The following is a 12,666-nucleotide window of genomic DNA, read 5'->3' on the forward strand; positions in this document are numbered from 1 at the left end:
CTGTACAGCTCTCTCCGTGCTCTGTATCACTGTGTGTGTAATCCTCACCATGGTCAGGTTTCTGTACAGCTCTCTCCGTGCTCTGTATCACTGTGTGTGATCCTCACCATGTTCAGGTTTCTGTACAGCTCCCTCCGTGCTCTGTATCACTGTGTGTGTGAGATCCTCACCATGTCCAGGTTTCTGTACAGCTGTCTCCGTGCTCTGTATCACTGTGTCTGTAATCCTCACCATGTTCAGGTTTTTGTACAGCTCTCTCCGTGCTCTATATCACTGTGAGTGTAATCCTCACCGTGTTCAGGTTTCTGTACAGCTCTCTCCGTGCTCTGTATCACTGTGTGTGTAATCCTCACCATGTTCAGGTTTCTGTACAGCTCTCTCCGTGCTCTGTATCACTGTGTGTGTAATCCTCACCATGTTCAGGTTTCTGTACAGCTCTCTCCGTGCTCTGTATCACTGTGTGTGTAATCCTCACCATGGTCAGGTTTTTGTACAGCTGTCTCCGTGCTCTGTATCACTGTGTGTGTAATCCTCACCATGGTCAGGTTTCTGTACAGCTCTCTCCGTGCTCTGTATCACTGTGTGTGTAATCCTCACCATGGTCAGGTTTTTGTACAGCTGTCTCCGTGCTCTGTATCACTGTGCTGTGTGCCGGCTCAGTGCAGCGTAGTACACAGCAGAGTCGCTCGGTTGAAGTTTGGAGATCTTTAAACGGCTGATTTCCTTGGAAGTGTCGATAGAAGCAGAAATTCTCCCACCGGCAGCGTTTTCTTTATTCTCCTGTCCTGAAGTGTGTCTCTTAAGCAGGAATTCCGGAGCCTGTCCTGGGGACTGACGGTACCAGCGTACTGTGTACTGACACAACCCTGAATATTCCCAATTTAAAGTAACTGTGTCACCGGCAGCAGAGTTTTGGATAGGCGGGTTCTTGGACACCAAGGAACTGGAATCTGGCGGATGAAAAAAACGTCATTTGTTTTGTTCGGGAAGCCATTATTTGTTAATCACGTGAATAGCTCAGTTGTTTATGGTATTGTTTTTATTTTAATTCTGCTTGAACTGTATTAACTTTTATGTCAATATGAACCAGTGAGGAATGAGTGGCTATTATCTTTCCCGCCACAAGCTCGAAAGTTCCGCAATGCACACTCGATATATGTGGTGGGAACTGATTCCACAAAGACTTATAAACGGGCAATGACCGGGATAGGAAAATGCTGAGTTATAGGAAAATTAAATGGTTCATGGGAAGAAGTGTATTTCATTGACAAAGGGCAGCATCTGCCCGTGGGGCCTAATGCGATCCTTACTTCTGCATGTTTCTACCATGGGTGTGACATTTCTGCTCCTATTTTCCTTGCTGAGGAACAGACGCGAGGGAACATTTTCACATCAGTGAGACAATCTGTTTCCTGATATAATTGGCCGAGTTTAACCGAACTGCATTCATCACTTAGCACAGCAAGATCCAACAGAAAATGCTTGCGATTCATTGGCTATGGATACAAACCGACGTTGGACATCCGTAGTTAGATGTCAATCACTGACTGCAGTTTAACATTTCCCGGAGTTTCTGATTGCTTTTTACTCTGTCTATTTTCTTTAATCAATAATATATTTCTCCGTTTCTCTTTAAATTGAATCATTTACTGTTAGTTTCATTTTATTTCTACATTTACTTTGCGCTGTTTGAGCTTTTCGTGATCGTGGGAACTTGTCCCAAAGCCTCTCAGTTGTCGGTTGGGTTCAGTCTGTTCAGTTTCCGCAGTGGGTTTCACTGTTACTCACTGGGAACTGCCTCTTCCGGCTCTCTGACAATTACAATTCTTTCAGTTTATTAACTGATTCTATCTCGGGTTCTCTGAGCGAACTTTTCTGTAAGTTTTATATTGTGTATAATATAGAGGGCTAAACGATTTGGCCCAACTGATTTATGTCTGTGCATACTCCAGGTCAGCCTAACCCGCCCGAAATCGAGTTGGCCATTTCCATCCAGCACCTTTTTTCGCTCCATTCTGTTTCCCCTCCTTTATTTTCCATCCAACCCATTTCTGAACCAATTGTCTTTGCTCCAACCACTCAATGTGGCAGCGATTGGTATACCCTGATGTCTCTGTGTAGAAATATCTGTTTCCAATTTGTGTCTGTTTTCTGTTAATGACTATTACATGTTCACCGTCCCTTTCTCTGGAAAAACGCACAAATCACCATTCAGATCTATGTTCATAATTTAATTCACCTATAAATCCTCCTCGTGGGCAGCACGATGGCGCAGTGGGTTAGCCCCGTTGCCTCACGGCGCCGAGGTCCCAGGTTCGATCCCGGCTCTGGGTCACTGTCCGTGTGGAGTTTGCACATTCTCCCCGTGTTTGCGTGAGTTTCACCCCCACAACCCAAAGATGTGCAAGGTAGGTAAATCGAACACACTAAATTGCCCCTTAATTGGAAAAAAAATAAAAATGAATTGGGTACTCTAAATTTTTTTTTTTAATCCTCCTCGTGATTCTCCAACCCTCGGTGAAAGTGGACCCAACATGTTGAACCTTTCCAGAGAGATTTGCATTGCAGCTGATTTCCGTCCTCAGAACCGCAAGATTCAAAAGACAATTTCTAACGGGTAGAAGTAATACCGACGAGACCACCTTTCAAAGTTGACCCGCCATTCATTTATATGCTCGCTGATCCCCTACCTCAACAACCAGTCCCCCCATTGTCGCCAGAACCTTTGATACTTTTATATCTAACAATCTATTCAACACTTCTGTGAATAAACTCACACCTGAGAATCCAGAACTCTTTGAGGAACAGAAATCAAAGATTCACATGAATTGGTTAAGTAAAGAAATGTATCCTCTTCTTAACTCTACTGCCGAAACACATATTCTGGAACTGGGATCCCAAGTTATAACCTAGCCAGCGTGGATACACTTACCCAGTATCTGATCTGCCAAGCCCTTTGAACATATGGTATGTTCTGATGAAGTTACATCTCAGGGCTCTACATTACATGGAATATCGGTCTAAATAACTCAATTTCAACTCACAGTAATTTACCTCAGGAATATTTGTAAAATTTCTTCCCAAGCATGGAGATAATTTCTGAACTGAGGTGACTGAACCCTATGCAGCATTCCAGACCATAGTCCCAGCACTGATCTCTGCTGAACACCACCAGTAGTCACAGCACTCCATTCAGCAAATAACCCTTCCATTACTACTCTCTGCCATCTATGACCTAGCCAGTTCTGTATCCTTCTTGCAAGCTCACAACTGATCCCGTGTGACTTCACCTTTTGTACCAGTCTGCCATGAGGGACCTTGTCAAAGGCCTTACTGAAGTCCATATAGACAACATCCACTGCCCTATCTCCAGCAACCACCATTGTGACCTCCTTGAAAAACTCTATTAAGTTAGTGAGACACGACCTCCCCTTCACAAAACCATGCTGCCTTTCACTCATACGTCTACTTGCTTCCAAATGGGAGTAGATCCTGTCTCGAAGAATTCTCTCCACTATTTTCCCTACCACTGATGTAAGGCTCACCGGCTTGTAGTTCCCTGGATTATCCTTGCTCCCTTCTTAAACAATAGAACAACATAGGCTATTCTCCAGTCCTCTGGAACATACCTGAAGACAGTGAGGATCCAAAGATTTCTATCAAGGCCTCAGCAATTTCCTCGCTAGCCTTCTTCAGTATTCTGGGGTAGCTCCCATCCGGCCCTGGGGACATTTCCACCTTAATATTTTTCATGACGATGATCCTCAACTCTACTATCCCACCTTATACCCCTAACGCTCGACGCCCTCACTGAATACATGTCTGTCTCTTTCAGCCTTGAACATGCTTAGCGCCAATATTTCACAGTTTCACGGCCGTCTGAGAGAACAAGTTCCTCCTAGTCTCTGTTTTACATGGCGCCCCTTGACTCAGAGATTATGCCCTCTGCTTCGAGACACTCCCACAAAAGGGAATCCACTCAGGATCCAGCTTGTGAAAACCCCAGATTATCCTATCTGTCTCAATAAGGTCAAGTCTCTTTCTTCGAATCTCCTTTATAGAAATTACCTCCAAAGACGGGGCCAACCTCGTGAATTTTCTCCGGACTGTTTCAAATGTCGGTACATGCGCTTCCTCAAATGTTGCGTTTCTTCACATGGTGCATCAATCACATTGCGCAGTTCGGAGAACGAACGGCTGCCGTGGAGAGAGCTCTAAGAGCCGATGTGGTGACCAAATGGACATACACAGAGCCCCCTCACAGACCAACTCCGACAGCGGAGTCCGGACTGTCGACAATCTGCTTTCATTAAAAACAGTTCGGAATGAGAGAGCCTGTGATGTTGAGCATGGACATGATGTGCCATTAAACTAGTAATGGTCCACATACTGTCAACTCCCACCAACACCACCACCCAACCCCAATTACCACTACCCCTATCCCTCTGGCCTCCTGCTCCATGTACAGTTTCCACAGGAAAGACCTGGGCCCAACTCCAGAATCATATTCTGCTCGGAAATCAAAATCTGCCGCCAAGAATATTACTTAGAAAGCAGATCAGCTCCAGTTTCAATCGGTTTTAAGAAATACGGATCATAATAATAAACTGAGGGCTACCATTCACGGACACGCTCTGTAAAATACCGGGGTTTGGAGACACTTACCGGTTGTGACAGTCACCACCGTCCCGGATCCATCAGCAGAAGCATGTTTCCAGAACCACACAGTGACACGGTTCTCAGACTCCCCGGTACAATAACCACCGACACCTCAAACAGCAGGAAAATGATCACCAATCATTCGATGCTACCTAATTATTCGGGGGGTTGAAATACATAAACAACATCCAATGTTTCAGAGACTGTTGATTTAAACCGTTCTCTGTGAGGCCCTGAGCTATGACTAAATGTCCGGAGGCAGGAAATATTCGCTTCATATAAACCGACGACAATGATAAAGAAAGATGGAAATGGTGGAAATGACAATGAAACGTAACCAGGTTACAGCCATGATAACATCATCCTGATAATTCGCCGCCAGGCCGGGCGAATTGTTATTTGCTTTGTGCGGAGGAAATTGACCCGGTCTCTGTCACTGTGAATATTCCAACCCAGCACAGTATGGCAAGTCAATATAAAATCCCCGGCTATATGGTGAACGTGGGCACATAATTTCAACAGTGGGGACTGCGGTTCCCAGTTCCCTCTGTTGGAACAGGATCCGGCTGATCTGAGGGTTCGTCACTGAGATCAGTTATTCCCAATCACTATTCACTGACACTAATTTCTGGGAAAGTATCAACATCCGCACAAACTCGGCGTTTATAAAACTCAAGATGTTAAAGGGAATGATCCAGTCTCATTATAAACCAGAGCATGGGACAGACAGTGTGAGGCGGAACTGTGGGGGGGTTCAGGGCAGATTAACTCCGCTTTTACATTTGTTTATGTGATAATCCGCACTGAGGGATTTTGTACCGCGGGAAGACGAGACCCATCACTGTGTGCTCCTGTATCTGCACTGAGCTTTACAGAAATAGGTGGCGCTGTCTTCAACTCTCACATCCCGAATTTCCAGCGAAAATGTCTTTTCTGCTTTATTCACCGTCACAACAAATCTCCCTCCGCTGGAGATCCGCTCCCAATCTGCCCCGGGCTGGGTTTGTCTGAAGAAATCCCCGCTTTTCAATTCAACAGTATAGTATCCACTGTGTAAAACACAGGTGATAGTGAGAGACTGGCACTCCTCCCTGGTCACCGCTTCTGGGTCCTGTGTCACTGACTGACTGAAATATCCTGGAAATTAAACAGAGACAGTTTAATGGGCCATCACAGCCAGAAACACAGATCAGGGCTAAAACCCCAGACAGTCTGTAATTGGGATGGACTCGGGCAGCTTTGTGTTAAATCCACACAATGTGGGTTAGTCTGATCGGTACTCACGGGGTAAACAGACACACAGCGTGAAAACAAGGAGGATCCCCATCATTCTGCTGCCTGGAGCTGGTGGTTTAGATGACGGGGATCTGGAGACTGCAGACCTGGACTGCTCTGGAAGACTGCGCCTCAGACCTGAACTGAAATTAAATTAAGCCCTTAAATCGGTAAATTAGGCCACGCCCCCAGGCTACCTCACAACAGAACTTGAGTATTGAAGCGGTACAGCCGGTTGCAAACACTCAGTCGAACATCCACAGCTCTTGCTACCAGGGAGCCTCCAGTTGCCTGTCGCTTCATTGGATTTGTGAGCTGGGGTTCAAACGTAGCTCAAACTGGGCGCCAAGGTAGCACAGTGGTGAGCGCTGTTGCTTCACAGCGCCAGGGACCCAGGTTTGATTTCTGACTTGGGTCACTGATTGTGCGGAGTCTGAACGTTCTCCCCGTGTCTGCGTGGGTTTCCTCCGGGTGCTGCGGGTTCCTTCCACAAGTCCCGAAAGACGTGCTGTTAGATGAATTGAACATTCTGAATTCTCCCTCTGTGAACCCGAACAAGCGCCGGAATGTGGCAACTAGGGGGTTTTCACAGTAAATGTCTAATCAGAATGCCGGAACCTCAGGACCAGCAACTTCCTTCAATCCAGAAGCTGATGATCAGGTTACAGTATGATACAGACCACTGATAATATCCAGGTAGATATTTACAATATACATGATGATTATTGCACCATCGCCGTCTATGTTTTATAATACCAACAATGCTTCAATTTAGTAATGATTACTTTCCAGTTCTGTCACATTCAGAATGCTCATTTGCAGTGACAGAGAATGGACAAATATTCAGAAGGACAACGTACACTGTGGGATCGGGTTAGGGGCTTGGAAGAATGAGGACAGACAATATAAAGTGAATGATGCAAGTTGGTAGGCACTGGGGAAAGAGCGGGAGAGGTGATGTGATGGGAGGGAAGGTTGAAACTTCTGTTAAATCCATTTTAAGTTATTCGCTTGATCAGCAGGAAGCGTGTACAGAGGTGAAACTGTTGAAGGTGATAATATCTCGGCTAGATTAATGTTCAAATCTGGACTGCATATCTGAGAATGATTTGAGGGTCTCAGAAAGGGTGCGAGTCAGAATCATTAATATTGAACTAATGAAGAAATGCTTCCGCTTTGTGCAAAGACTGGGGAATGTGATCCTGCCCTCCGTAAAACAGAGAAGTCTGAGCGAATATTTGGTTGACATTAGACCACAAGACTATAAGATATAGGAGCAGAATTAAGCCACACGGCCCATCGAGTCTGCTCTGCTCTCAACAATTCCAGTTGAATAAATAAGGAAATATTGCCTCTAGTGGCAGAAGGTTCAGTCACCAGAGGACTGTCATTTGAAGGATGGGTATCTGCTAAACTTAGCAGCTAAAGAACCGAAGACAAGTTGACAGGCATTTCCTTTGCAATGTGAGTGTTTGTGACGTGTTCACTGACTGAAAGGCAAGCGGATTTAAAAGTCAAAAAAGGAATAGGATAACGTCCTTAAATTGATCCTTTAGCAAGGCAGCGGGACGGAGCAATGGAGTGAGAGTAAATTGGTAGTTCTGCGCAGAGTTCATAGGCACCATGTGCTGACTGAATGAAATGAAATGAAAATCGCTTATTGTCACAAGATGAAAGGTGAAAATCGCTTATTGTCACGAGTAGGCTTCAATGAAGTTACTGTGAAAAGCCCCTAGTCGCCACATTCCGGCGCCTGTCCGGGGAGGCTGGTACAGGGATCGAACCGTGCTTCTGGCCTGCTTGGTCTGCTTTAAAAGCCAGCGATTTAGCCCAGTGAGCTAAACCAGTCCCGCAGGTAGGCTTCAATTAAGTTACTGTGAAAAGCCCCTAGTCGCCACATTCGGGTGCCTGTTCAGGGAGACTGGCACGGGAATTGAACCGGGCTGCTGGCCTGCCTTGGTCTGCTTTCAAAGCCAGTGATTTAGCCCTGTGCTAAACCAGCCCCTGACCTCATTGTGGGAATGAATGATGAGGGAATGGAACAGGTAGTTCTTGATGATTCCAGTATCCAAATATTTACCTATTTCCTCTGCAGTTACTTTTTGAAGTTCTGTACTAATCTAATGCAATTGAGTAACATATGGCGTGAGTAAAATGTTTGGAGAAGGAAGGCATGGCTTTACCGAGTTCATACTCCAGAGACAACCACCAAGATCTGGCACCGTCCAAGGACGGAGGAGGCTGTGTTTTAATCAGATGAGTTCTAAAGGAGAAGCAGAGAAAGCAATTTTCTTTAACACACCGAGTATCTGGTCGTTTGACTGAAACATATAGATAAAGCGGAGAGTTGGCTGCACATTGCTTAAAGACCATAAGACCATAGGGGCTGGTTTACCACAGTAGAGCTAAACAGCTGACTTATAATACAGAACAAGGCCGGCAGCGCAGGTTCAATTCCCGTACCAGCCTCCCCGAACAGGCGCCCGAATGTGGCAACTAGGGGCTTTTCACAGTAACTTAATTGAAGCCTACCTGTGACAATAAGCGGTTATTATTATCATATAAGACATAGAAGCAGAATTAGGCCACTCGACCCATTGAGTCTGCTCCGCCATTCAATCATGGCTGATATTTTTCTCATCCCCATTCTCCTGCCTACTCCCCATAACTTCTGATCCCCTTTTTGATCAAGAACCTATCTATCTCTGTCTTAAAGACACGCAGTGATTTGGCCTCCACAGCCTTCTGCGGAAAAGAGTTCTACAGATTCACCACCCTCTGGCTGAAGAATTCCTCCTCATCTCTGTTTTAAAGGATTGTCCCTTTAGTTTGAGATTGTGTCCTCTGCTTAAAGTTTTTCCTACAAGTGGAAACATCCTCTCCACGTCCACTCTACCCAGGCCTCGTAGTATCCTGTAAGTTTCAATAAGATCCCCCCTCATCCTTCTAAACTCCAATGAGTACAGACCAGGGTCCTCAACCGTTTCTCATACGCCAAGCTCTTCATTCCAGGGATCCTTCCTGTTAACCTCCTCTGGACCCTTTCCAAGGCCAGCACATCTGTCCTTAGGTACGGACTCAACACTGCTCACAATATTCCAAATTGGGTCTGCCCAGAGCCTTATCCAGCCTCAGAAGTACATCCCTGGTCTTCGATTATATCCTCTTGACATGAATGCCAACATTGCATTTGGCTTCCTAACTGCCGACTGAACCTGCACGTTAACCTTCAGAGTATCCTGAACAAGGACACCCAAAGTCCCGTTGTGTTTCTGATTTCCTAAGCATTTCCCCATTTCGAAAATAGTCTATGTCTAAATTCCTCTTTCCAAACTGCATAACCTCACACTTTTCCACATTGCATTTCATCTGCCACTTTATTGCCCACTCTCCTAGCCATTTCAAATCCCTCTGCACACCCCTTGTTTCCTCAATACTATCTTTGTATCCTCTGCAAACCTCGCAACAGTGCCTTCAGTTCCTTATTCCAGATCATTAATGTATATTCTGAAAAGTTGTGATTCGAGCACAGATCCCTGAGGCACACCACTGGTCACCGGCTGTCATCCTGAAATAGGATCCCCACTTTATTCCCACTCTCTGCCTTCTGCCAGTCAGTCAATCCTCTCTCTATTACCAATGTCTTACCCTTAACACCATGGGCTCTCAACCTTTTGAACAATCTCCGATGCGGCACCTTGTGAAAGGCCTTCTGGAAATCTAAATAAATCGCGTCCGCTGGTTCTCCTTTGCCGAACTTCCTCGTTACCTCCTCAAAGCTCTCTAACAGATTTGTCAGACATGACCTCCCATTGACAAAGCGGTGCTGACTCAGTCCTATTTTACCATGCACTTACAAGTACTCCGTGATCTTATCTTTAAAAAGAGACTATAAAATCTTACCAACGACCAAAGTCAGGCTAACCGGCCTATAATTTCCCATCTCTGCTTCCCTCCCTTTTGTTTCCTAAATTTAGAATGCCCAATTCACTTTTTCCAATTAAGGAGCAATTTTAGCGTGTTCAGCCCACCTACCCAGCACATCTTTGTGTTGTGGGGATAAACTCACGCAAACACGGGCGAATGTGCAAACTCCACACGGACAGTGACCCAGAGCCTGCAGAAGAGCAGGTGGAATTGATCCTGTACAGCACTTCGTTCCACATTTCTCCCCCTATCTCCCTGCCTATTTCCTCCCCCCATTTCTGCTGCGTTTTGTCCAGTGGCATCCTGACCTCTTGCAAAGGTCGTCCATATACTTCACCACATGGGCCTCCTCCCAGCTTGATACGTTTTAGCATCCTGTCCAGTAGGGTGTGTCCGGATACCTAGGGTCCCCTTGCAGAGAAAGACCCGCTGCTGCAGCTATCGAAGTTCGTTCCCTTTCAGGAGTTAGAACTTCTCCGACATTCGGGGCAGCACGGTAGCATGGTGGTTAGCATAAATGCTTCACAGCTCCAGGGTCCCAGGTTCGATTCCCGGCTGGGTCACTGTCTGTGCGGAGTCTGCACGTCCTCCCCGTGTGTGCGTGGGTTTCCTCCGGGTGCTCCGGTTTCCTCCCACAGTCCAAAGATGTGCGGGTTAGGTGGATTGGCCATGCTAAATTGCCCGTAGTGTCCTAAAAGTAAGGTTAAGGGGGGGGGGGGTTGTTGGGTTACGGGTATAGCGTGGGTTTGAGTAGGGTGATCATGGATCGGCACAACATTGAGGTCCGAAGGGCCTGTTCTGTGCTGTACTGTTCTATGTTCTCTATGTTCTATTTCCCCAATCTATCTTATGTAAATTATGAAATAGTAAGTTAGAGATTTAGATTTTATTACCCTCAAGTGAAATATAGGGTCTACTGCAATTTTTCATCACTTCCATAAGTCATCACATATTCGAGCTATATATCAGAAACTTCCTGTGATGGTGAGATGAAGTCTTGCTAACAAAGCAGCGTATGGTTGATTGCTGCTCCTTATTTTCGATCTGATTTATATGCATTTCCACCAGGAAACCCAGGAATTGCAGATTCAACTTTGTAATAGAACGACCACTGCGACATTACGTTGTAACTAAGAAAATGCAGGAGAATTGTTCATCAATGCATGATAACGCTAGTAAATGATCTACACCCTAATCATGTGCTTGAACATAGAACATAGATCATGACAGCGCAGTAGAGGCCCTTCGGCCCTTGATGTTGCGCCGAGCTGTGAAACCACTCTAAAGCCCATCTACATTATTCTCTTATCGTCCACATGCCTATTCAATGACCTCTTAACCTTCTTCTCTCTAATGAAAACAGCATCAAATCCCTCATCCTTCCCTCATAAGATCTTCCCTCCATACCACACAACATTCTGGTAAATCTCTTCTGCACCCTTTCCAATGCTTCCGCATCCTTCCTATAATGTGGCGACCAGAATTGCCCGCAATACTCCAAATGCGGCCGCACCAGATCCGTTCCAAATCCCTCTGCAGAGCCCTTGTTTCCTCAATACTATCTTTGTATCATCTGCAAACCTCGCAACAGCGCCTTCAGTTCCTTCTTCCAGATCATTAATCTATATCATGAAAAGTTGTGATTCCAGCACAGAGGCACACCACTAGTCACCGGCTGTCATCCTGAAATAGGATCCCCACTTTATCCCCACTCTCTGCCTTCTGCCAGTCAGTCAATCCTCTCTCTATTACCAATGTTTTACCCTTAACACCATGGGCTCTTAACCTTTTGAACAATCTCCGATGCGGCACCTTGTGAAAGGCCTTCTGGAAATCTAAATAAATCACGTCCGCTGGTTCACCTTTGCCGAACTTCCTCGTTACCTCCTCAAAGCACTCTAACAGATTTGTCAGACATGACCTCCCATTGACAAAGCGGTGCTGACTCAGTCCTATTTTACCATGCACTTGCAAGTACTCCGTGATCTTATCTTTAAAAAGAGACTATAAAATCTTACCAACGACCAAAGTCAGGCTAACCGGCCTATAATTTCCCATCTCTGCTTCCCTCCCTTTTGTTTCCTAAATTTAGAATGCCCAATTCACTTTTTCCAATTAAGGAGCAATTTTAGCGTGTTCAGCCCACCTACCCAGCACATCTTTGTGTTGTGGGGATAAACTCACGCAAACACGGGGCGAATGTGCAAACTCCACACGGACAGTGACCCAGAGCCTGCAGAAGAGCAGGTGGAATTGATCCTGTACAGCACTTCGTTCCACATTTCTCCCCCTATCTCCCTGCCTATTTCCTCCCCCCATTTCTGCTGCGTTTTGTCCAGTGGCATCCTGACCTCTTGCAAAGGTCGTCCATATACTTCACCACATGGGCCTCCTCCCAGCTTGATATGTTTTAGCATCCTGTCCAGTAGGGTGTGTCCGGGTACCTGGGGTCCCCTTGCAGAGAAAGACCCGCTGCTGCAGCTATCGAAGTTCGTTCCGTTTCAGGAGTTAGAACTTCTCCGACATTTCCCCAATCTATTTTATGTAAATTATGAAATAGTAAGTTAGAGATTTAGATTTTATTACCCTCAAGTGAAATATAGGGTCTACTGCAATTTTTCATCACTTCCATAAGTCATCACATATTCGAGCTATATATCAGAAACTTCCTGTGATGGTGAGATGAAGTCTTGCTAACAAAGCAGCGTATGGTTGATTGCTGCTTCTTATTTTCGATCTGATTTATATGAATTTCCACCATGAAACCCAGGAATTGCAGGTTCAACTTTGTAATAGAATGACCAC

General features: G+C 45.6%; 1 protein-coding gene across 1 annotated transcript; it reads right to left on the reverse strand.

Annotated features, from left to right (window-relative positions):
* Positions 1-636: 636 nt before the first annotated feature.
* LOC119960041 lies at positions 637-5,986 on the reverse strand. The gene is made up of 4 exons (XM_038787942.1): positions 5,944-5,986; positions 5,517-5,796; positions 4,666-4,727; positions 637-950 (listed from the first exon to the last, which is right to left on the reverse strand). Exons 1-4 carry the CDS (start codon positions 5,984-5,986, stop codon positions 637-639), a joined length of 699 nt encoding a protein of 232 aa, XP_038643870.1.
* Positions 5,987-12,666: the final 6,680 nt, after the last annotated feature.

The sequence above is a fragment of the Scyliorhinus canicula genome, unplaced genomic scaffold, assembly GCF_902713615.1.
Source record: "Scyliorhinus canicula unplaced genomic scaffold, sScyCan1.1, whole genome shotgun sequence".
Taxonomy (NCBI): Eukaryota; Metazoa; Chordata; class Chondrichthyes; order Carcharhiniformes; family Scyliorhinidae; genus Scyliorhinus; species Scyliorhinus canicula.